The sequence below is a fragment of the Polyodon spathula genome, chromosome 5, assembly GCF_017654505.1.
Source record: "Polyodon spathula isolate WHYD16114869_AA chromosome 5, ASM1765450v1, whole genome shotgun sequence".
Taxonomy (NCBI): domain Eukaryota; kingdom Metazoa; phylum Chordata; class Actinopteri; order Acipenseriformes; family Polyodontidae; genus Polyodon; species Polyodon spathula.
In genome coordinates, this window is record NC_054538.1 from 28751807 (window position 1) to 28778800 (window position 26994).

A 26994-nucleotide genomic window follows, 5' to 3' on the forward strand; every position below is an offset into this window, starting at 1 on the left:
AGTGATTAAATGATTAATTAGGCTCAGTCATGGCTGTATAAAATAGGTGTTTACGGGTGGTAATTTAGAATGAGAGGAGATCATTTATGCCAGTGTTTGTGGGTGAAGGTATGTGTAGATATATGTATATAGATCATTATCGTTGGGGTGTACGAGAGTTTATGTAGCCGTTTTTGAAAGTGGCAGCTCAATCAAGAACCACAGAGTTAAATATATGTATATATATATAGTTTTGTTTCAACTGTTTGTTTTGGCCATTGTGTCTATTTGTTGTTTTGTAATTATTTTATTATTAAAGTGCACATTTAAACCTGCAGCTTTCATGTGTCTGATTCTCCTTCCTTAGAAACAACCTGGCCAGTGATGTCATCCTGTCACAATCTGTGTTAGGGCTAGTTCATATACTCCAGTAGTAGTGAATTTCTCTGTAAGACTTTACCTCTATGTTCTATGTTAAAACCCGATTATTGTAATTTGTCGTGTCTGGCAATTCTACTCTCATGGTCTCAATAGATAATAAGAAAACAGTAGGCCTTGTTTTCTTACATATGTGTCACAGTGATGTCTTGCAACATAGGATTGTTTTGTAAGATGCAGAAGACGCTAGTGCTATATGTTTAGATTCCTACAATTGCTATTCAACAGAGCACTATTGCAGAAGGGTTTTTTACTTACGTGGATTGAAACGCAGAGAAGCTCTCTTCTTCTCTTCTGTACTACTGCTGGGAATAAGTTGATAAAATGCATCCAGCCTAGTTTGGCTGATTGATCTCAAATCCATTGTTTGTGTGGAAGAGAACTGAACTAAACAGACGTAAACAAGTCACATTATGGTACATGTATTAATTTACACACATTTGTAATGATAGTAATGGACAATTAATAAGAAATATTTCCAACAGACTATGTGTGCGACTTCATTTAAGTAATGCATAAAAAGGGTAACTGGCCTCTTAAAGAAACTTCAATATATTGACCTCTTCATCATTATCAGCTAAATATTGCTGTATTAAATGTTCCTGATTTAGATTCCCTTTCATCATTGCTTTTAGTTGATCACAGATCAGAATAGTTAATTAAGTCATTGCTTTGTGCTCTGTATTTTGTAAAAATATGTTTTTTTAGATTTTTATGGGGGGGGGGAGCATTCAAATATTTGATAAAAACAAAAACATATTTAAGCTTTTAATGGAATTCAAAAAAGTCTCTTTAATTATTGAATTATCTTTGGTAAGGTTTATAAATATAGATAATATCTAATATATATATATATATATAGATATATTATATATTGATATATATATATATATATATATTATATATAATATATAAGCAACAGCCTTTTGTCTATAAATACTTGTTTCTCTTGCTTGCAGTTCTCCATTTCACAGGACTGTTATTGTCTCTTGTTCCTTTGACTTCACTGTGAGGTAGGGTGAATTAAAGCCATGCTCCCTATGCAGCAGGCCACAATTGCACACTGATATTGTCATTCTTTTAGTTTCCTGATTTCAATGCAACAGTTTTGTTATCAACATTGATACAAGTGTTACCCAACAGATTTTTTTATTTTATTTTTAAGTTTGCGTTCTGAAAAGCACGTGGGTAAGTTGCTGTAGCACACCAATGGCCGCTTTTACTTTAATCTGACATTCTGCAAATCTACAAGCTGTTTACACAGCACACTGACAATAGAAAAATTAAATGTTAATACATAATTTAAAATGAGTCAAAGTTTTTTTTTTTTTATTCCTAAACAAAATTAATCACATCTTTAGCGTCGAAACCAGAGCTGACATTTGACCGAGGTCAAACTTCGACCTGAAGCTATAATGAGCAAGCAAGGATGAACAATGCTTGAAGATAATATCCTTAAGGAATAGAAAGAAGACAAGCATTGAATTGACAACAGAACTGGCAGAAGGCACAGATGTTGGTGTCCATCCATCAACAGTCCAATGCACCTTTGACCATTGTTCTATAGACCAATTTCTGTGTTCTTGTGCATGTTTTAGCCTTTCAGTCTTGTTCCCCTTTCTTAACAGAGGTATTCTTACTACAGCACATCCTTTAAGTCCCAATTTCAAGAGTGACCTTCATATTGTTGATTTGATGGACAACGACACCTGTAATAAGTATGATATGGCACATTTATCGTCACAAAATGTTAACCTTTATTTATCTCTATGGTAATATGAAGATGTGGTATTATTTTTAACTTTGTTTGAAGTACTAATGTCCACATGTCTGTGTTAATTTCTATAATCCAATAAAACACTAATGTTTTGTTTCTCTGAGTCCATTGCCATAGATTGTGACGATTATGGGATGACAGATACAGTAACCACGGTTTAAAAAAAAAAAAAACATTTGTTTACCTCTCATTAGCGCAAGCAATATTACCACTGGCTTCCCTTTCCTTGTGTTAAGCAGATACTTAAATTACAACTACTGACTAGAGCAACAAAGTTGTTCCTACGATTAAAAAGAAAAAAAAGATGTATATTTTATATTTTGGCTGAAAGGGTCATTAAAGTTTCATGTTGTGTAAAAAGGTTCTTTAAACCCTCCTTAGTACAGTCATAAACTATATTAGTTTTAACATGGATATATAGTAGATATAGTAGTTGTATCCCTTTTGTGTTTATGGAATCATTAGTTAAAGAAAAAGAGTGGTTATTCCAACTGGTAACTTTTGCCACCATTAACACCATGTGCCAATAGTGTAGATGTTGTTGTGCGAACGGGTGGGTCTGAGGCTGCAAGCCTTCAGGACCCCAGCTGGGGCTGCTGAGACTGGGCCATAGGTTGCCTTGGAGGCTGCCTTGGATGGTTCCGTTGGAACTGTCACCCTGAGCTCTGGTGCTCTAAGGCCCTACGTCTGGCGTTTCCCTGTCCTTGTTGCTGGCTCCTTGCCACAGAGTGCAGTAGGGCCCGGGACAGTCTGGGTTACCGTGGTAACAGCTGGATGCCATTGCCTCCCCCTTCCTTATGCTGAGGCATGGGAGGGGAGCATATCACCCAAATGCTGGGATGCCATTCGCTCTCTGTGAGAGCATTGCAAGATCTCCTCTACCGCTGGTCCAAAGGTATGGCCAGGGGAAATAAATAATGCTGACTTGTCAGCATCCGGGACCCTCAACTGAGACAGCTAGAGCTGTTTGCGTGCCACTACCAAGCCTGCCAGGCTCCTACCCAGGGCTTGCTCTTGGAAACCCGAGATTTGTAACAGAGTGCCCTGAGGCCACGTGCAGCTAGCGGCTCGGGGAGGGTTACGGAGCGTAGCATTCCATTAAGGTAGTTCATTAAGAGACTTCCTGTGTTCGCCAGACACATTACCTGCGATTCAACTGCGTAAGCCTTCTTAAGGTGGGCTTCCATAATCTTGCATTGGCCATTAGGGCATAAAGGATCCTTGGACAGGCCTCCCACTTGGGGAGCTCACACTAAGGCTGCTGTGGTGGAGTCCACCGGAGGGAACTGTGCGAGCCTTACTCCTCTGCTCCCTCCATGGAGGCAAGTGTGGCTGTGCTCTTGGGCACGTTGGGTGCTGAGGCAGGGTATTGCCAAGAGGATTTGACCTTCTTCGGGAAGTCCGGGAATGCCGGAAAAGGCTAGGGGGTTCAAGTCTGTGTTGGTCTGAAAACAGACCTGCGCTACTCTGTATTTACCTTCCAGGGTACCTGGAGGAAGTTGGTGGCTGGAATCTCAGGCTCCGAGGCGAGCTCGGAGCTGGGGACCATTATCTGAGTAAGGTCTGGGTCCTGAGTCTCCGCCTGTAAGAAAGACTCCTCATCCCAGGAAGCTGCTAGGGAGAGTTCATTCTGTTCCTCTTCGCTCATCACCACGTTCTGCTGATGAACCTCTGCATCAGCCACCGGCAAAGCCGGGGTATGCTTTGGGGCAGGCGCTGGCGGAGCTGGGGCAGGTGTGGGGGTGACCTGCTGCCTGTTTAATTGCTCGATTATCTGGGCCATTTGGCCCTTTAAGTCGTCAATATCCCTCGCCTGGTCCGCATTTCTTGCTCTCTGCCCCTCGTGGGAGATCTAGAGTGATTGACGGGGCACTGTGGAGCCTGCGCACAAGAAATACTTTGCGTAGGGCTCAGAGGATGGGGATGGGAGGCCTGGGATCCTGAGACCGACGACGGCTCTAATAGTCTGGCTGTAAGGTTCTCACCTGAGAAATGCGCCATTCTGCTTTGCAGTGTCTTTTTCTTTGGACTTGGCACAAATAGGGCCAAGGCAGAAGAGTTGTGCTCATTGCCCAGGTACTTCACGTATAGGGTGTGTTTGTCCTGTGGAGGCATTTTCCGCCTGCAAGATGTGCACGGGCGGAAATTCCACATTTTCAGTTGAGGTGTTTAGCTCTGGAGTGTTGACGGAGCCGATGCACCGAGGCATCGAGAAACCTAGAGGGGATTGAGTGTGCTGGGTGAAGCGCTGCAGGCATCGAAGCGTCAAGTCCTCAAGGCACCAAGGGTATCGAAGCACTGAGGTACCAAGGCTATGGAGTACCAGGGACCCAAGGGTCTCGAGGTTATAGAAGCGCAAGGCTTAAAAACCTTGAATCGAACTGCTGAGGCATAAAGGCCTTGAAACACCAAGGGTATCGAGGACGCCAATGTGTAGATCTCACTAGCCTCGAAGGCATCGAAGCGGCGAGGCGTTAAGGTCTCGAGGTACCAAGGCTATGGAGCACAGGGGCACCGAGGGCACAATGCGCAGAGCTAAAGTCTTGAGGGCGTCAAAGCACAGAGGCATGGAGCCCTCGAGGCATAGAGGTCGTCAAAGTGTCAGGGTACCAAGGCTCTGAGGCAACATGGCACAGTAGGCACCACTGCACAGGATCAAAAGCCTTGAGACGTCGAAGCGCTGAGGAGTGTAGCTGTCAAGGCACCGAGGATGCTGAAGCACCAAGGCACCAAGGCTATGGAGCACCAAAGGCACAAAGTCACCAATGTCGTGAAGCGATTGAACACTGAGTGCGCCAAGGCACCCTCAGGTGTTGAGGTTTTTGTGTACCGATGCGCCGAGGCACTGAGGCTGTGAGGCATCGAGGACCCGAGAGTACAATGAGCATCTAAGCCTAGACACTGGGACGGCGAAGCACACAACCAGGGTCAGCACGTAGTTTGCAATGGTATAGAGCCTTCAGACAGTTGTAGTGCGGTCACATGACCAGTGCACCGCAAAGCTTGCAGTGGAGTGGAGCACCCAAGATGGGTTTTTTTTTTTTTTTACCACCGCTTTACGGGTGAGTGGTAATGCGCACGGTCTGCTGAACAATAAAGCCAAGGCCTAATGGAGGAAGAGCTCGGTTGTTGTATTTATTTTATTTTTATTTTTAAACTTCAAGGCAGTAGTAAGGAGACACTCGACAGCAAGCTGGTGTTTTTTTTTTTTAGTTTTAGTTTTTTACTGTAAACAGTAAGAAACAGTAATAATCAACAACCTGTATGGGCGCTAGGCACACCAAGTCAATTACAACTGAAAGAGTCAATTACAACTGAAAAAAGGTTAGAGTTATACCTTACCTACCTGTCTGTGAAAGGCAAAAGAGACTGACACCTCCGCGCAGTGACTATTTATTATCGCGGAGGGGCTGTCGGCAGCTTTGATATAAAATGCTCAGCAAATACCTGACAAGCAGGTATATTCCAAAAGTATCATCAGCGGTCATCTTTGAATTGAAAGGGAACTGCAGGTTACCGAGATTAAAATACGCTTCAGACAGCTCTGAATAAGGGAAATGTTTAATCAAATTTTGGTTTGGCAGTAAAATAGTTTTAACTTCTGCCCATATTAATGATTTATACAAAATAGTTTATAGTTGGTACACTATTCTCTCAATAAGGTTAAATTACAGGTAGTGTCCAGTGAACAATGCTTCACTGCCACATTGTTTTAATCTGACTATATTAATGATACAGACCACTTGTTTTCAGATAGAAATCTGATTGTATATTCTCCAGTGAAATGCTTTTAAACCTGTGTTTGCTGGTTCCTTTCTGGGAAGGGATTCTAGCCATTAGGGTCTCTACTGCATATGCAAATTCATGTTTTGCACATAGATACATTAGATCCCAGAGCATAGCTTGTTTCATGAGTAAGATGGAACAGTCACACACACTTAAAAAAATGACTTGCTGTTTCAAAACACATGTGTATATTCACGGGTCATGAGCTGGGGGTGTAAGGATAGGGCAGAAGAAGCAGAAAGGAGCGGTTAGTAGGACAGGGTGCCGGCTAGAAAGGACCGGACCTACTCTAGTAGCAGACCAGAGAAGCTGGACATGGAAGCTAGGATAGAAGATGGTCACTGACTGAAGGTGGCGATGCCAACACATCCCAGGGGCAGAGGATCCAGCATCCGAAAACACATACGAGGGTTATGACTTGGGGACCCACCCCTCGGGAGGAAGATGGTCCCGGAAGACCGGGACACGAAAGGAGATAGAGAGGGTTTGCTACAAAAACTAAATGCTAGGCAGTGAAGGTGCAAGTGATCTAGGCTTAAATAGAGAATAGGTACTAACTGACAGGAAATTGGAAGACCCCTGCTGCACGCTCCCTGAACTATGCAAGCTAACATTTAATGAAGTCTATGCATTTGGCGAATAGGTTAGCAAAGATTAGCACATCAAATACCCAAATATGAATTTATTTGTACCAAAAGTCTTTGTACCACTAAAAAATGTAAAAGTGATGAAAAAACGCAGCTTTGCTGACTGCATGTGCAGTATGCCATATACAGTGAATTATACTATGAAATGCCCTACAAGACACTATTATAAGCCTCATTTCTTGATAAGTCACATTTAGCAAACCTTCATTGTATTTAATATGTCCTGGTGGCTAGGGCCTATTACAAATGTATAAACCGGAGCTGGTGTCTAAAAATCAAAATTGCTTAGATTGAAATGTGTGTGTGTGTAGGACAGGTTTTGAGCTTTCAATTGAAAATTTCAAATGTTTAAGTACCATATCTCTTATAACAGAAAGTTTCAAGGAAAGTTATTATCCCAGAAATCAGTGGAGCATTCATTTGAGAATATAAGATTCTGAGCACATATTGGGCTGTCTGTCTATATATATATATATATCCATCCATCTGTATGTCACACCTGAAGAACATTAAAACTTACATGCCACAGAGAGGTACTTTCATTTTCTAGTTAGTCCACATTACTGTAGAAATTAGTTACCAAGCACAAAAGAAATACAAAGGTACAGTTGATATGCTATATATACAGCAATGGCCAAAAGCTTTGCATCACCTAGAATTTTAGGAATTTTAGGAACAACTATATGAACATAATTTAAATATTTTATTTAACATCATGTAATCAATGATATTGCAACACTGTACCAGAAGCCATAATAGTAGTATGGAATTTCATGTTAGATTTTAAAATGTCACATTTTTTAATTTTATAATTTTAAGTATATGGAAAACTACTAATATGTATGTAATTCAATATGTTAACGTAACTTTATTCAGCAGGTTTCACTCGTCTTTATGAAGCAAAATTAGTGAATTCTATAAGGTGATGGCAAAACTTTTGACCATGAGAGAGAGAGAGAGAAAGAGAGAGAATAGTTTGAGAAGAGCCCTTTGATAACAGTCCTTTGATAACAATAATTGTCTTTTGCTTTTAGGCTTTTTCTTAAAATACCTTTTTGCGATTTTAGAAGTGTGTCCAGTGAACAGGAGATGACACCCTTGTGAACTAAAACTCAATAAACAATTTGAAAGATACCTGACACAGACAGGTTAGGTGAAACTGCTGGAGCAACCATTATTTGTAGCTAAGGTAACAGGAAACTGCAGGCTGAGCTCTTATACCTGACATTGAGAATGCATACCTGACATCCTGAATCTTAATGAACTCACATACTGCATGAAACAACAATGAACAATGTGACTCAACAGGAAACCTTATGATACCACCCGAGCAGAGTGTCTTATGAGTGAAGAAACCAATTTATGGAAACAAAAGAAACACTATCTTTTTTTATATAGGCTGCCCAATGTTTTGCATTACCCTCTTGAGAGCTAAACTTTCACTTGACTTGACTGTAATCTATGCTAAAGTGGCTCTTTGTTAATGGTGCGTAAATAAACTTGTTTCTTTTGGAAAGATTTTGGTTTGGCTGCAATGAAAGGTTTGCAAAACATATGCTGAAAGGAAGGAAAAAATTCTTTAATATAAAAACCAAAACAGCTTTTTGTCTAGAAGACAAAAGTTTCATCGTGTCTAAACTAAAAATAACTAACCTCCCCCACCCTTAAAGACAACGACCTTCATTTAAAAAAAAAATAATATCTTAAATTGTTTATATTAACTAACCAGCAATATATGAATCACATTTCTTAACATGTAAGTTTGCCAGCTAACAGTTATTATTATTATTATTATTATTATTATTATTATTATTATTATTATTATTATTATTATTATTATTTAAAAACAAACACATAAAAAAAAAAAACTGTCCCTTCAAAATTAGCATGACCGAAATTTCTTTTAGTTTTACTTTGTGATTGAATGATGGATCAGTATGTTGACCCTTACTAAATAATGTCCCCTTTTGTACTGTATGCAAGTCTTTTTTCCATTTTTAGTTGGGTGTAGTATCATTGCTAAAAGTCACTAGCTTTAATATACAAAACAAAAGCAACTACATAGGTTTAATTCTCATTGAATGTGGAAACATTTACCAATTGGATCACCATAGACACACAGTGGAAAGAGATGCTTGTTAGTTACAGACTGCTAGACTATTGGAAAAAAGGAATGAATCGCAATATCAAAACTCAATGCTACTTAGAAAGATAGTTAAGGAATGGGTACAATTATTGGGTACAATTATTCCAGTCATGACATTTGCATTCTGTTATTTAAGTTAGTTGACCAATGTGAAGGAACCTAGAAAAAAACAATTTAATGTTTTTTTGGCATCAGATATTAAGTCACTTAAGTCAGTTTCACACAATGGCTTTATTGTGCAACAGTATCATATATCATATAACATTCCATGCAAAAATGCAGGACAATCCAGGTTTTATTCCCTTGGTTGCATAATCCCTCAAATAAGGTGGTGTTGTGTAATTCCAGATCCATTTGGTAAATGTAACAACAGTGTGCTACTGGTACTAGAAATTACTTTTATTTTGAAGACTAGGCAAGTAAAACTTTGCACCAAGTTACCGATCTTGGTTGGAGACCCACATAGAGATCTGCGTTTGTAGGACCTGCTGGGGATATTTTGGATCACTGTACTTCAGCACTTCAGCACTGCAGTTCAGTAGCTTGATAACACCCATTGCTTAGGTTTGGGGGAGAAATCAATATTCACTTTTTTTTAAATTATTTTGATTCTGAATAAGAACCACAAGCTGTGACTGATTCATCTAAGATTAGAAGATGGAAGCAGCCTGCTGACTGTACCTTTTCATAAAATCTGGTTGTGTTCTGTAGTGGTATTTCCAAATAAATGAATAAATACATTAAAGCATACTCTACTTTACGTGTTTAGGATACCCTTGGGCTTCATCTCACCCACTCTGTAGGAGCACTGACTGAATTAGGGACTATAGTGAAGTCCAAAGAAGCTGTGGATGAAAACATATAAGTTCCAAGAAGACAGGCCAGTACCCTGGCTGAAGTGAAACCTTTTTGCAACCAATATCTAAACAGACAGTAGGCTGACTGGATGGGTCTCGGGGGTGTATGTGGTTGAGCTGGCAGCCGGATGCTACCCGTAGGGTGCAGGCAGTGTGGTGAGACAAAGGACGAGTTTGGTGATCACTATTGCTGCTCAACTTGCAGCGAGTTGCAGGTAATGTCTGTTTGGTAAATAGTAATAGTGTGCCTAGCAACTCCTGCTTCGCTATTGCTCATTAGTACTTAATCAGTGTCTTAATAACCTTTCCAGTGAATGACCAGTTAGATTGCTCCCTTGAAGATCTTGTGCTTTCTTTTTCACACTTGTGAGTAATTATCATCAAGGGAAAGGGTACCTACAGTATACATGACATACTTTACTGCAATACATTGGAGATAGATTTAATAGGTGTGTGCCTTGCTGACAAGAAATTAAGTGTACACATGTAAGAGAATCTGGGTGAAAATATGGGAAATGTTTTACAAAGTTAAAGTACATGTGAAAGACCACTAAACCTCCCTGCTGTAACCAATACTGGAATCCCCCCTTGAGACAAAAAATCTCACAAAGTACTGACAAGTCCCAAAGCACAGTGCAACAAAATTACAAAAAATTGTAATTTGCGCATGGTTTTATGTCAATCAACAGATACTGCCTAACTAAAACCTGACCAAGCAGAAAGCTAAAAGCAAAAAACCCCGTTCTAACCCCTTATATCAAGGTACACAATGTAAGGATTGTTGCCTGTGTATTTCTCTGACCTTGTAGCTCTTTAGCTTAGCATGTGGCCTGAAATACACCCATGTAGGGAGTGACTGGCTTTTCATAACTCAGAGTACAGCTGTGACCTCGGGTCAGATAACACTTTTGTTTTCGCATAAATTGCTTCAGTTTAATAAGCTGTTTTGAGCCTATATACAAACCATTATCAAACCAATTGAAAGTGGTTTTAAAAACAATTTACTTTTGTTAAAAGACACATGCTATAACTTTAGGTAAGAGTCACAGAGTGCATAGTAATGCACTATACCACTGGAACACAAAGGCTTTTTCTGATAAAAACGCACCTTGTGTGGGGCAGAGTACACATTGTTCCAGTTAAATTGCACAAGCCCTTATTGTTTCATCAGCTTTTGTTCCTTTTCCTTTATACTAGTGGTACTTATGCTTCCTATTTAAATGGTAAAGAAATCATTGAAACATCGGCCATTTGCAATCACCAGTCTTGTTGTTCTACCTTGTGATGCGTATGTATAGCGTTTTGCTGCCTGCGAGAATTGAGCAAAACTCATAGCATTGTTCTTAAATGTAAGTTCTTGTCATCTGGATTTCTGCTGACATTGGTAAAGTGCAGAAGAAACACCAATGTGCTTTGTCTCACACCATGCATCATGCTAGGGAAATAAGATCAAATTTGGGCAATGAAATTAAGTAAGCTAGCTGTATACCAGTGCTGTACAAAGTAATGTCTTTGGTCAAGTTGGGTCATCTTAGCTCAGAAAATAAAATCTACACTGTTGGCGGCTCAGAAAATTAAAATCTCTGATGCCGTGAAAGCTCAGCTCGGCTCAGAAGTAAATAACATCTACACTGATGCCAGCTCAGAACACCATCAACTGAGACCTGTGTGTGAGATCACTGATGCATCTCATTTGATTTGCTTTGTTCCTGCTTGCATTTTGATTCCTGAATAAACTATTTTTGATTAACTTTGCCTGAGGAAGATTAACTGTTTTTAATAATAAATCAAAGCTCTTACAACATGGAATAAGAAACAGCAGGACACTACCCTGTCACAGCAGGAACTCACACATCTTTTCAGAACCTGGCTAAAACAAACGTGTTTCAGTTGTCAGTGGCCTTAGCAAACAAAATACAAGAGCATGGTTTATTTTTGTTATTAGTTACCTACTGAATATATATTTATATTTTATATTTATATTTTACATACAAGCAGCTGCTAGTGAGCAATTGAGCAGCAAGAATAACCATTAAAACGAAAGTAGATTCGCATGAATAACGAAGCTGCTATTGCAACATTATCACTCATAATTTAGTTCAAACCAATGATATTGTTGTTTGTAAAATGAGTCTTATAAGCTAGTACTAAATATAGGCAAAATACAAGAAACATGCAGACTTGTAGTATTCCTATTTATTAAACAAAATGAACAAACATGGGGAACAACTTAATCTTCAAACAAATTTTTTTGTAAAATGTCCATAGAATAGAAATGCAAAGAAAAAGCAAAAATTATAATATAGTTAAAAAAATTAATGTGCAGTTTAAAACTATAAATGCATTTAAAATGTTCATAGATAAATGTAACTAAAAAAAGGCATCTACGCATGTGCTACCATTGACTCGGTACAATCCCTAGTGAATGTATGAAATGTTTTAGTCTATTTTAACACATTCACTAACAGCTTCCAGTGATTCTATACAATCCCTAGTGAATGTATAAAATGTTTGAGTTTTCTCAATTTTTCACACATCCACTGGCTAATTTTAGTGATTTTATACAAGCACTGATTTCAGACTTTTACTGTAACATATATACCAAATAAAACATGTATTTTATTAACATCCTACCAGCAAATGGAAGGTCACACAAAATAGCCAAAACACCCTTGAAGAAACTAAACAAGCACTAAAGATAAGATTACATAGCCTTCACTTGTACCATTTACAGTACATGTCAAAAAAACCATTGCAGTAAAGAAAGCTACACTGTTGGTTTAATACCTCAGTCTTAACTTTATCTTCATATTTCCCGTAATATTCCTGTAAGTTTTAAATCAGGACTTTCTGTAAGTAAACATTAAGTACTGTGTAATTACTTATAACTTATTATATCGCATATAATTACAGCTTACGTACTATGTGCATTAATTGTAGTATAACAATCTGCCTCTTTCCATCATAGTAAATTAAGTAGAACATTTTGTCAAATGCATACAAATAATACTTATACTAATTTCCATTCAGCAGAACCCTGCAAGTAAAAAGTACTCCTGTGTAATTCCTACCTGTGGTACTTGCTTAAATGAAGCATAGACAAGATATATTAACCATTAATGCTGCAGTTTTTTCAAATTCTACAACATTGCTCACTCGACCTGCCGAACTACAGCAGCATCGAATGCCAGGCTCATAAACATATTCAGTCCACTCAATGGTAGCCCATTACTAATAAAAGTGAGATGCTTTCTTCTGTGCTGCTTCTTATTGTACGAACAATGTTACATTGGTAACATTTTATGTATTTCCTGTATCACAGTAAAACCTACATTAACTAGTCCTAAGGTGACTGCCTGTTCAAAGTGCCTCTCTTATTGTAAGTATTGAATTCAGTTGTGTTCTAGGGATTACAGTCTGGTGATATCAGGTTCCTATATACAGTAAATACCATATATTGTTTAAGGCCTTGGGGCAACGCCATGTTTCTTACAATTACACATTAGGTCTGTGTTGAACACATGTGTTGAACTGCAGACAACTTATTCCTCCATTTGTACATGCAGGCCCCAGTTTTTAACTAATCTTGTCAGGTAGGTGTCTTCATTGTCAGAAGGCTCTCCTGAAGACTGCCTCAAGTACACAGTGGGCAAAAGGTTAGTCTTTTCCTCCACATAACATTCTGCCTTTTCACTGTCAACTACCGGCACTTCATTTTCCAGTTCATGAAAGGTGGGCATGTGCAGCGTACAACTCTCAGGGTCCCAGTCCACAAGAACGGTTCCTTCTCCTTGTTCAGCTTCCTCTGGGAAATCCCAGCATAGACTCTTTGTTTCCTTGTCAAACTGCTGACAATCGCTACCCTCACTGTTCTGTGTTTGTCCTTTTCTCATCTGTGTTTGAGTATATAAATGAAGCTGTGGTTGCACAGCTTCCTCTTCACTGATCAGGTGGGTTTCAAAGCCTGGGTTAAATGCTGCTTCTTGACTAACCCCAATGGAAGAAGGCCTCATTAAGTCTTTGTTTTCTGACAGCTGGTGCTGTTCGAAGGATGACAGAGCCTTCAGAACAATTCCATATCCAAAATCTTCACTCAGTGGCCTCATTCCTGTGTGTCTCCTGTAATTGGGGGCCTCGTTTTGTTGACCTTCATCGCTTGCCAAAGTTTCAGGATCTTTGGCTAGAAAATGTTCTTCTAGCTGGGATGCATAGCCCAAGTGATTTACAGGTTGAGATTCACTGGTGAATTGGATTACATAGGCAGAACCATTCTTGATCTGCTGAGTTTCGACCCCGGGATTGAAAGTGGAGTTGTCAATGGCACTAAAGGTGATAATGTTTACTTTTAAGTTGTCATAAGGAACAAAAACGACCCTTGCCTTTGACTCACAATTGTTCTGCAGCAACTGGAAAAAAAGAAACTCATTATAGACATAATCTTACTATACAAAAAGTATTCACATAGTTTATTTTAGGAAATATATTGTATTTTATCTAAATGTATTTTATTTCGCAAAGAATGATCAAATATTCCTATAAAGGGCACTTTATTTGTTAGCAAATATGTTACATTTTATTACTTAATACATTACTGATTCAGTTTACTCATTATTATCTTTAGTGACGACTCACTCATTCATTCTTTTTACCGTTTTAATGATATATTCCAGTCAAAGTTGTTACCTCTCGCTTATTTTTTGCTATTAATAGGTGCTTATGTAAGCCCAGTCATTGTTGCCTGTCAAAAAAATTATTAACTTATAGGGGAAAAAATAGTGTTGCATGCATCGTGTTTTAAATAATGCCTACAACATATCATAGTTATCTAGTGGCATTTTATAATGATGGTCAATTTATAGTAGAGTCACCTGGCTTACCAGGTTTTTGGGTGGTTTTTGGTTGTTGCCAAACACATATCGGTGCATAAGATATAAAATCACAACGATAAGAAAGAAAGCAATCATGGAAGGCAAAATACATCCAAACATGATGAAGACCAACCATTCTGAAGAGGTATCTAGAAAGAAAATTAACACATGCATTACACATATTTCAACATGTTGATTAACTGTTTGTCTAAACATAGTAATTTATCCATTTTCTAATTCAAATTTTGTTTCACTGCTGAAGGTCAACAGGCAACATCCTTTCAGTCTGTCGAACCAAACACCTGTTACATCAGCTAAACCAGCTTTTCTTATTTGCAACTCACTGTTAGTTAGTAAAAATTATAAATGTAAGTTAACTTTAGTGCCAATAAAAACAAACACATTTTAGCAAAGTATTAAACTGTGTGACATCTATGTTGTGACTAGCTTTTCTTTCCCAGCTAGTACAGTTGTATTACTGATAGAACTGTTTAATTTCCTCCTTGTGACTTGTTGTGTGAACAACAGAGTCTACCGAGCAAGTTTAGATAAGTGTAACAGTAATCACAACAGCTAGAAGCAGAATCATTTTAGTCATTCCAAAAGAGCTAGAAGCAGAATAGTTTTTAGTAACTCCTTTAAAAAAAAAGCATGATATGGTACTGAAGCTCAAATATGCACTTACAAACTGGGGAACATGTGATGTTAAATGAAAATATACCACAACGTCACGATGTCTCGTGTGGTTATTGTTCTTTCAGACTCTCTGCACATCTGCTTATTTGAGTGTTTAAACTTTCATTTTACTTGCAGTAGTCCCCCCTCCCTTTCCCTATGCTTATTGACATAATGTCAAAACCACACATTAGTCAGAAATGTTGTGAGAACAGAACAGAATAGAAAACCTTATTTTACGTGTAAGAAGGAAAGCCCCCAACAAGTAGTTCAGGCATGACTTTCTGGATTACAAGGATTGCCATGGAACAGTTACAGACACTCAGTGCTGGCACTGTCCAGCAATACAGAAAATTTTGTCAAGCTAATATTTAAAAATATTTTAAAACCACAACCTGTTTGTGGGTGTTTGTGGCTCCTTGTGCGTTGAGCAGCCTGAATGAAAATTACACTAACGCCTCTTAGTGTGTTATTACAGTATTTCCTAATAAATACAAAAATAGATATTGCCTCTTTTTTGGTTCTGCCTTACCCTTTGGTGTGGTCACACAGAGCTCTGTGGAAGGTTCACTGTTTTGTCCTAAGACCGTTGTCCTAGCAGACACACAGTACTGTGTGTTGTGGTCTAACTTGTCAAATGTTTCAGACTTGTTTTTCAGTTGGAAGTACAGCTAAAAAAGAAGTAGTCACAGTTTTTAAACCCACACAGTACATTATTTGAAAAACAATAACCTTACAGCAGAAACATTTTCCCTTGCTTTTGTTTAGGTTTCCATAGATAAAGGTAACAGCCTGTCCTTACAGAATTGGAGACTGATTCAGACCTAGCAGGTGCTCATAGTTACAAATCTCAGAAAGCAAGACATGTGTCGCAGAGCTTAAGTTTTCAAAACTTACATTCACTTCTAAACCCCCTCTCATCTTAGAAACAAGACATGGCAAGGTAATTGTTTTCTTATTTTTGTCTCGGTTTCAAACACTGTACAGCCCAATCCTGCATTAAGACTGCTGGTAGCTTCCTGGTGTAAAAGGACAGTCAGGTTGCAGCTATAGATAGATACTTCATATCATCGCAGGGATCAGAATCTATAAAAGGTCTGCATCATGTAATGCTGCCTTGCCCAGTATATGAAAGACCAAGTAGTTTCAAATATCAAATGTGTACATTTCTCTTACTATTTGATGGTGTTTCCAAGCATTTTTAGTTGTTCTGGGTTATGCTGCACCAGTACTGAGTTAGTCCAAGATAAGTGCTAATCTAGATCTGTGAAACCATCATTAATCTTCCTGGTTGAAAGTTTATCGAGAGAATCCTAAGTACTTGGACTTAACTGCCTTCCTCATTGAATGATTCCATTCTTTACCAGAAATTTGAAACAGACACATTTACTAATATATTTTAATATTTCAATGTCATCTTCTCAGTATATACAGATATTATACCTCCCAATACTGTACTTACCAACTGTTTAGTTTTTTCATTGTACAGAGACACATTGTATTGCAGGCTTTTGTAATATTTAGCCATTGACTTTGCTTTGGTTTTGTTATCAAATTGCCATTTATTTGGACCCCATAATCGGATAAAAATTGATCTTTCATCAGCTCTGACTTTCAAGAATGGGGGCCCAATTTTGGCTGAAAAAAAATCAAAATAGCACGTTAGAATGTCCCCCTTCCTGCCTTGGTAAAACATAATAAAGCAACAGATATCTCTGTAAACATATTCCATTAAAGTGCTCAAGCATGAAACAGGCATTAACAAAAAGACTCAAAATATGTTTTAAATGCTCAGATTTCTACAATATGACATATTTCATCACCAGTTATGAGGTAGTACTTCATGTCACTGTGGTAACCCTAAGGTTCATAAATATATTCATGTATACATGGCAACATAGCAAAGTACAGCTATGCATCAGCCTATCAATTAACTGATTTTGCTTCATAAAGTCTAATAAAACCTGCTGAATAATGTTACGCTAACATATTGAATTACATTCCTCTTGTAGTTGTCAATATACTTAACAAAAAACTGACAAAAATGTTGTAATCCTGTACTACTATTATGGCTTTAACAAAATAACTTTGTAGTTTCTGTGATTACATGTTGTTAAATAAATTATGTTCATATAGTGTTTTTTTTTTTGTTTGTTTGTTTTTTAATGTCTCAATCCTAAAATGCTAGGTGATGCAAAACGTCCTCAAATTTTGACTCAAACTCAATCCTTTGGCATAATCAATCATATATTATCACTATTTGCACTTTGTATACGCTTATGCTATCTGTTGAACAAATGATTACTGCACTCACTTATTTACATACACATCTTAAATGTGCCAAAGAATCATGTGCATGGTTATGTTTTTATGATACTAGTCTCATATCTTGTAAAGCGCTTTGTGATGTTGGTCCACTATGAAAAGCGCTATATAAAAATAAGGATTATTATACCACTTACTGTGCAATTTTGGATTAAACCTTGTAGATTCTGTCCAGTTTGAAGAAATGCCATTTGAGACAGCCTTAACTCTTGCATAGTATTCTAACAGTAAGTCACTGGTCTCTTTGGAAAGGTCACACCACGTTCTGATGATATTTGTACACTGCTCTTGATCATGCCAAATGTCTTTCTCCCCGCCATAACTAAGTAAAGAACATTAAAAGAAAGTAGAAAGGATGCCATTACATTTTTTTTTTTTTTTCTTTATTTAATACAAATATTTAATGCATTCTGTGAATTATATTTTTACAGATTAGTCTACGCTGTCTGCTTCTTATGTTATATGACTAGTCAACTTTGATAGGGGTCATGTGTACAGACAGCTGTCTGTGACTTGCACTGTTTTGGCTTCTATCTGTTAACACCTTGTCAATTAAAATAAAAACAGAGGTCTCCATTTATACATGTACAGGAGACTGAAAAGAGGAATTGCTGCTTTACCTGAACTGAACTGTGCTTACACTTTGATGTTTGTGGCTGGTTTTGACATTTCTCTAACCGAAATGAAAAGCGGTAACTTAGTAAAACATAAACTACCAAGACTTCCTTTCACTTTAATTAACCACTACACCACCTCTGGAATATTGACTAAAACCTGGACTGCTTGAATACAATAATAAACAATATTTTAGGAGTTCTGAAAAAAAAAGTTCTACATTATATGCTGAACTGTATAGCGAGTTCCATTGTTGTTTCCTTTCCCTGGACTCCATTGCAAGACATTCTTCAGGTTAAAGGATTCAAAGTGGACATCACATGGTTGTTGGGGTACAGCAGTTCCATAAACCACTTCTGAAAAAAGGTCACATTTCACAGTTTAATATGAGTAACAATGTAAATCTGAAAGGTCATATGTCAACATTATACTGTGTTGCTCTTCTTTTTAAATGCTTTATCTAATGCTTGAAGAAACAAATAATATATCTGGTATTCTAAAATTGGTATAACCATAAACAACTTCCTTTCATTTTAATATACTGAAATAGTAAACCCTACTTAATCAATTGAATCAATCAATTCATATGTAAATGTACCTGTTTCAAAGCCATTTGTACATTTTAATGCATAAAGTGAAAACACTTCCTGTATTTAGTTTGGGGTCTACATTTTAAAACAGGAAATGTTTACTTCTTGATAGCGTTCAGTATGGTTTATAGAATGGTGATTGAGGTTTTCAGCGCACATTTAGCTGCACATATTGTGGCAGAACACTTATCGAGCATCTCTAACCATTATCATCAAAGCTTATCTTCAAGAAACTTTTCTGGGGGGGCGAGACAGTATTTCTATTTATAACAGCCTTTTGCTCAGTGTATAACAGCCTTTTGCTAACTGAGAACATGTTTTATTTGTCTCAATTAGATTTTAAAGTAGCAATCTGAAATATACATATCAAAATATATATGACAAGGCACAGGAGTCACCATCTTTATAGATAAGAACATGCACCTGAGAAGAGAAACATGAGGAGAAATCATAACCTGAAACAGAAATGACTAATCCATGTTTGACTAATTACATTTCTTTCTTTTTCATTGGAGGGGTTTTGCTTTTGTTTGCCTTTGTCTGTAATGTAATGTAATGTAATGAGTAGCAAGAATTCCAATTTGAACTAGTAGTAATAGTTTCCACTTTCCTTTAAATAAAACAGAAATATACAACCCTTGTTCTCATTGCAGTCTGCTCAGAGGTCAATGCATTGTGTAGAATGAACTCTGTAGAAATACCCAGATTATTTGTATAGGTATTCCTTTATATCAAATTTCAATATATTGCAATACACCAAAAAAACTCTCACTTATTTTATACTTGTACAGATCATGTTACCACTATTGACCTTTTACTATAGCCTCCCAGCATTCTCAAAAGAAAATAATAAAATGGTTTAGTTAAGTCCAAAGAAGTTCAGTAGTTTACATTAAGTTGTATTAAAACATATCTGTGAAAATCATATTTTTGCCTTGTTATTTAAATACAGTTCCTGTAACTCATGCCACAATAGAAACGCACAATGTAAAATATGATCAAATAATTAACTTTTCCTATCTATGTTTTTCTGGTAGCATTTTACATGAAGTGTCTCTAATTACTGGGTATTACAGTGTTATTGTTCATAGTTACAATGTACTTCATGTGTAAATCTTTTTGCACTATATAAAGTATGTAAGTTTGCAATTGTATCAAAAAATGGTTGGGGTTAGGGTTCTTTTTATAGTGTGCAAAAAGGTTTACACGTGCATTGTAACTAATCAGAACATTGTAATTATGTGTAAGTACACATGTATTTACTAAGTAACTAACACGCAAATACACAGTAATTAGAGACACTTAGGCCTCGTACAAACACACACACACACTGCGATTAGTGCGACAAATGTGTTAGCAAACTGCAATCACTGTGGTTGTTTGTTGTACACATGCCTTTCATTACTGAAGTTAGTGCTGTTTAAACTAACAACTGAACTCGGACACTATTACATGACATTCGTTAGGTTTGTGTGGCGGCAGAGACTGTGTTTTGCTATTTCTGCACTGCTATAGTGGTGACAATCTGCAGTGCCATGACAGTAGATCGAAACATTTGGCCGATCTTCCAACCAAAAGGCTGGTGGGAATGACTTGAGTTGTCTCCATATGACTGGATAAAAAATGTCCGCATGTCTAAGGAGATGTATATGCATCTTTGTAATTTACTGAGACCTTTCCAGGAGTGCCAAAACACACAGATTTTACGTTCAGTATCAGTGGAAAAATGGTCGCATTGTGGCATTTGGGGACACAAACTGTCCCATATAGTTTTATTTAAGTGCATACATTTTTTTTTTCTTACAACAGAATATTATACAACTGTACTTTGATTAAATAAAATAAAAATTATATGATATGTATGCTATATAACCAACTCTGGTCTGCTTGCAATCTCCAAGTAAAAGTGCACCGCACTTGGATAACGCTCATTTAGCTTCATGGCTCCGACTCTTTGGAACTCTCTCCCAGCTGTGGTGCATGATGCTCCCACCGTCGCTCGCTTTAAATCAACTCTCAAGACCCGCCGGTTCTCTTTTGCTTTCCATGCTCTTTAAGCCTGATATCTTTGTTTTTACCTTCATATCTTGCCTGAGCCTAATTCTGGTCCCCTTAATTTTATTTCAAACAGAGCTGACAAATTACGTGACTTGTTCATCCCCGATCCTACTTACTCACATTTCATTTTTGCAGTCACCTCAGTTCATGTTGTTCCCCACTAGTTTAACAGAGATGTTATGGCGGATTATGTTTTTTAAGCATAAAAATCAATACTTAGTGCAGAGTGGTTTGAAGAGTCATCAAGGGAGAATGAAATGCTTGAGGGAGAAGGGACAAGGGCCTCGCATTGATCAGTGCTTCTTACGAAGTCAGTCAAATAAGTCGAATGAAACCCACCACAGTTTGCAGGATATCAGCACCCCTGTCATAGACGTGAGGAAGACTTGCATGGACACAGTTAGTGATAAACCTAATGATCCTTGTGAACCCGGTCAGACAAACCAGCATAAGAGAGAAAAGAACCTCAACGGGCACAAGCCTGGAGTTAAACGGCCAAGAGCTTGTGAAAAAACTGCATGGGACACATTTGCATTGGAAAGGTTAAGTGGAACAGTTGAAAAGAAGCTGGATAAATTTGGGGACATCATCTACGCATATGGAAGTGAGAGGTTTGGAGTTGAAAAAAGGAAGGAAAAAGTACAAACTATTCCTGGAAAGTCTAGACGGCAGCAGGAGATTGAACGCTTAGTTAGAGAAAGGAGACAGCTGAGGAAGCAATGGAGAAGAGCAGAACAAAGTCAGAAGGAGGGACTCAATCTCTTACAAAGGGTCATAAAAGATAAGCTTGCAACATTGCACAGAGCTGAGCACCTACGGAAACGCTTCAAAAAGAAAGAGCGTGCGAGAGCTAACTTTTATAAAGACCCATTCAAATTTGTAAAGAAGTTATTCACCAGTGAGAAGAATGGCACACTAAAAGCATCTAAGGTTGAGCTGGAGAGATATTTGGAGGAAACACATACAGATTCAAAAAGGCAGGAGCCTATGTCAATTCCTTCAGACATCCCACCTATCAATCCACCAGAATACCAAATGGAGGACTGTGCACCTAAGTGGAAAGAAGTAGAGCAAGCTGTAAAAAAAGCAAGGGCTTCATCATCACCAGGGCCTAATGGAGTTCCGTACAGAGTGTACAAGAGTGCTTCAGGAGTTCTACGAATTCTGTGGAAATTGATGAAAGTGGCATGGGAAAAACAGGTTGTACCAAGAGCATGGCGCCGAGCAGGTGGAGTCTTTATACCTAAAGAAAAAGATTCTACAAGCATCAGTCAGTTTCATCCTATTTCCCTATTAAACGTAGAAGGCAAGATTTTCTTCAGCATTATTGCTCAGAGATTGTCAACTTACCTATTAAAGAACTGCTTCATTGACACTTCAATACAAAAAGCGGACATTCCAGGTTTCCCAGGATGCTTAGAACACATCAATGTGATCTGGCGACAAATTCAATCAGCTAAAAAGGAGAGGAAGGAGCTCCATGTGACATTCCTGGATTTGGCTAATGCATATGGTTCAGTGCCACATGAAATTCTTTGGGCAGCATTTGATTTTTTCAGTGTACCGATGACAATAACAAATTTAGTGAAAGCCTACTTTGGAGATTTGCAATTTAGTTTTTCAACTTCAGAATTCAGCACTACATGGCAATGCCTAGAGGTTGGAATAATGGCAGGATGCACCATTTCTCCACTGGCTTTTACCATGGCAATGGAAGTAATCATTAGGGCATCAAAATGGGTAGTGGGAGGAGAGCGCTTGGCTTCTGGAATGCGACTACCACCAATTCGAGCATACATGGATGACATGACAACAATGACTACAACAGTAGCACTAATCGGTTATTGAGCAAATTAACCAATAACATTGAATGGGCATGAATGCAATTCAAGCTCACTAAATCAAGGAGCATCTCTATAATTAAAGGCAAAGTAGTAGATAAAACATTCTTCATTAATGGTGAGGCAATACCAACAGTCTCTGAGAAGCCAGTGAAGAGTCTTGGGAGATGGTACGACGGGGATCTAAAGGACACAGTTCATGTGGGAGAAGTTAGACAACAAGCAGTGGAAGGGTTGAAGAGCATAGACAGCAGCGCTTTACCAGGCAAACTAAAACTCTGGTGCTTTCAGTGTGGTCTACTGACGAGGTTGCTGTGGCCACTGACTGTGTACAAGGTTTCTTTGACAACAGTAGAGAAGCTGGAAGCTTTAATCAGTTTATACATCAGGAAATGGTTGGGAGTTCCACACTTCCTCAGCAGAGTGGGACTTTATGGTAAAGGAATACTGCAGCTACCAGTCTCCGCTCTAACCGAGGAATTTAAGTGCGCCAAGGTCAGACTGGAAATGACATTAGTAGAGTCACGCGACAAATGCGTAAGGGAGGCAGCACCTGTGTTGAAAACTGGAAGAAAGTGGGCGGCAAAGAAAGCTGTGGAAGATGCAAAGGCTGCCCTTTGAATCAGTGATATTATGGGGCAAGTTCAGCATGGAAGAGGGGGTCTTGGTCTCAGTTCAGCTCCTCCTATGTGGCACAAGGTAGCCCCAGCTCAAAAGAGGAAGCTGGTAGTCAACGAAGTGCAAAAGCAGTAGGAGAGGATGAGGTGTATAAAGGCCATTTCCCAGGCCAAGCAGGGAGAATGGATGAGATGGAAGAGTGTGGAACAATGCAAGATTGGCTGGCAAGACCTATGGTCAATGGAACAGAGCAGGATCAGTTTCCTCATCAGGTCAACATATGATGTTCTCCCATCACCACAGAACCTAAACCTCTGGGTAGGAGAGGATCCCTCATGTCCTTTGTGTTCATCACCTGCAACATTAAGGCACATTTTGACAGGATGTAAGGTGGGTCTTAGCCAAGGTCGGTTTACTTGGCGCCATGACCAGGTGCTGCGATGTTTGGCCTTAGCAATGGAAGACAAGCGTAACCTGACCAATAAGTTGCCACCTATTCCATCAAAACATTACACACAAAAGACAACATTCCTCCGCCCAAGAGAGCAACCACCAAGAAAAGGTGTTAAAACCAAGCCTCGCCCAGGACAACTGGAAGCTGCTAGAGACTGGAAAATGCTGGCAGATGTTGGTCAACGGCTTATTTTTCCACCTGAGATTGCCACCACTAACCTTCGACCAGATATTGTCTTGTGGTCTGGATCAGCAGGCCTTGTTCACCTGGTAGAGTTAACAGTGCCATGGGAGGATGCTGTAGATGAGGCGTACGAGAGGAAGAAACTGCGGTATGCTCAACTAGCCACTGAAGTGGAACAGCAAGGATGGAGAGTTCGGGTTTACCCAGTGGAAGTGGGTTGTCGAGGATTTGTGGCACACTCTACAACCCGGCTTCTCAGAGACGTCGGATTCAGTGGTGAAGAGTTGCGTCGCACAGTGAAGAACTTATCTGAAGCAGCACAGAGGAGCAGCAACTGGCTGTGGTTGAGACAGAAAGATTCTGGCTGGGGATCTCAAGCACAACAGAAAGAAAGAAATGCTGATGTACAGGTAAGTAAGCTGGACTGAGTTGAGTGGGGGACGGAGGGGGGTGATGCTGGGACGCCAGAATCACCATCGAGCCCTCTTGAGGTGTTGTGGGCTAGTCGACGAAACACTGAGGATGGAAGGTGCCCACTTGAAGACCCCAGAGATGTACCCTACTTAGCTCAATCCAGACGGTTGTCATGCTGATGCGCTGGGGAAGCCGCACTGTGGTTGATCCCCGGAGCCAGCATCGCAGCCTTTGTGTGTGCTGATGTGCCAGGGAGGCAAATAAGCTGATCCCTGGAGCCAGCATTACGCTTCAGCCATTAACACCAGACAGAAGGATATCTACATCATTATATGGAAGGAAATGCAAATGGATGGAGACACATATGGATCACATTAGTTTACTGTAAAGCTACGTCTTAGTATTAACATCTACTCTCGTGTAATGGAAATCATGACAGCAAGTCCTTCAGGCACCTGCTCAGAATATTTCACCAAACATTTCATAACTATAAAACATAGTTGTTTGGTATTACAGCACCACACTTCTGAATAACCACACTACCTGATGTGATCTAATTTAGAACCTGACTCAAGACTACCCCCTGAGGTGGTCTCGAGTACGGTTCTCTGGTACGGTATTAAATGTTGAGTAGTCGATCAGTTGCGTGAGACCATAGCTGTTTAGGGTTACGTTGCCCAGGTCGCCACCTTGCTGGCCATTCAAGCCACAATGAACAGCCCTATCGTGTGGCACATGATCAGGGTGCCTGGGACAAATAATTTAAATGTTTTTTTTTTCTCTCTTTTTTAAATTTTTTTTTTTTATTTGCACATTTTCAATTAATCAGTTTTTTGGTTGCTTTTGGCCCCTTTTGTATATATGGCCATTGTTCCTTTGTTTTTTGTCCAACAATGTACATGTCCTCTACCTGTTGAAGTGTGATTGTGCACTGTCAGATTTCAGCTGGCCATGCTAAAATATTTTTTTTACAAACAATAAATAATGTTTTTTTTTTTTTTTCTTTCTAAAAAGCGTCTCTCCTTTTCTGTGTTTTTTGTTATCTGTATTGAACAGGCTTAGTTTCAGACTATTTCACTTTTTCATAAAATGTATGTATGGCATGTACCTGTAAGCTTTATAGTTAAAGAGTTAAAGCCACAAATCTAACAACAGTAAAAAAAAAAAAAAAAAAACAGGTGATAATAGCTCGGACCCTAACCAGGAGACTGTTTTGTTAAAAAATAAATAAATAAGTAAGACTTACGACTTAAAAGCCCATTTAGTTCAATTAAATCAATTTTACAATTAACGTGTTTCTCAGTTGTGATTGAGATACACAAAAAGATTAACAGGAATCAATTACATTTTTAAAGGAGTAGAAATCAGAAATCAGAACCCTACCTATAATCCTGTGTAGACCTTTATCCTGCCCTGCTCACCAACCACAGGCCCATCCACAGGTAACCCTCTAATTTTACCAACTTTTTTCTTTTTAATTTTTTTTTAGTTAAAGACTAGAACAAAGACTTTGAAAATATGTCCATACCAATGTAAACTATAAACTCAGTTTTATACCATTTTACTGCTTAAACAAATGATCAGATGTGTGTTTAGTTGCATATTTCTTCATAAAAGGCAGCATTGTGCAAACATATTGTGTCTTTTGAACTGGGTTCAAATCACTGGAAAGATGCAAACCACCAACGCAAATTTAATAAAAGGCAATAACTGACAAATCACTTAAGGAACTAATAATACCACCATGCGCGCCAGTGCAGTTTACCGTCTTAAAATTCTTGACAGTAGTGGATTTATACAGTAAATTGTAGACAATCGCATTTGTAACGTGCATTCCTTTTTAGAATAATGGAGAAATATATTTTACCTGTAGCCTTTAGTGTTACAAGGAAAATAACAGACAGTCTTCCTGGTCCAAGCATTTAGATTTGAAGTGTGTAATTTACTTCATCGGGGTCGCTGGCGATTCGCTTCAGAATCAGAATGCTTTCATTCAGTATCTCTAGGTAGCCGCTACAACAGCTGTGTTGCGTACTATCGATAAAGAAAAGTTATTATCGTTATATCTGTTTAACGTGGTGAGACGTCCATACAGCAACAACCTCAACTACTATCAGCACTAAGGAAGTTGATCTTAAGTCACTTTCAGATACTATCATGTGGTACAATGCAGACCTTTCTGTCGGCGTACCTTGACAGGGGGGCGTGGTGTACTGTAAGTGCTGCATTGTGCTGAGGTCGAGCTACCAGACAGTTCTGAAAAGCTATCAGATAGTTTTGAAATGCCAGTCAAGCTATCAGACACTCATCTCGCAGTAAGATACTTCTTGTATCGATAGTTTCCCTGTTTCAAGCAGGAAATTCTTCACTCTGAGAGAGTTAGAATTGCACTGGAATACAACGAGCGAATAAATACACTTTCATACATTTGAAAAAAAAAAAATGAAAAACGTAATATTTAGTAAGTATAAAATACATATCACTAATAGCTTGTTGTAACACAGTCAAAGGACGATTCTATGTTGTTTCAATTATTGCGAACAGACTCTTTTGCTACTTACTATTAAAATGTATTTGGCCAAAAGCGTGTGTGTATGCGTGTACCAGTATATGTGTGTGTGTGTGTGTGTGTGTGTGTGTGTGTGTGTGTATGGACCAGTGGGCTTACTGTAAGAAATAAAAAAGGAAAAAAAAACTACAGTAAAATGACATCACACTTTGAT

The 26994-nt window shown here is 38.6% G+C and overlaps 1 protein-coding gene across 1 annotated transcript; it reads right to left on the reverse strand.

Moving 5' to 3' along the window:
• Positions 1–11855: 11855 nt before the first annotated feature.
• On the reverse strand, positions 11856–26414 carry LOC121315803 (interleukin-20 receptor subunit alpha-like). Its single transcript, XM_041250235.1, has 7 exons — positions 26139–26414; positions 18334–18469; positions 17636–17820; positions 16636–16811; positions 15706–15844; positions 14508–14647; positions 11856–14036 (listed from the first exon to the last, which is right to left on the reverse strand). The coding sequence occupies exons 1-7, from the start codon at positions 26191–26193 to the stop codon at positions 13173–13175; spliced, it is 1695 nt and encodes a 564-aa protein (XP_041106169.1). The 5' UTR covers positions 26194–26414; the 3' UTR covers positions 11856–13172.
• Between the last annotated feature and the right edge of the window lie 580 nt (positions 26415–26994).

What these genes read in the sequence shown, in the direction of transcription:
- LOC121315803 (XM_041250235.1), bottom strand. Translation starts at nt 26,193, where the DNA reads ATGCTTGGACCAGGAAGACTGTCTGTTATTTTCCTTGTAACACTAAAG. An exon ending in TGTAACACTAAAGGCTACAG is followed by an intron (nt 18,470 to 26,138) that starts GTAAAATATATT and finishes ACCTTTTTTCAG; the next exon opens with AAGTGGTTTATGGAACTGCT. An exon ending in ATGAAAAAACTAAACAGTTG is followed by an intron (nt 15,845 to 16,635) that starts GTAAGTACAGTA and finishes CTTCTTTTTTAG; the next exon opens with CTGTACTTCCAACTGAAAAA.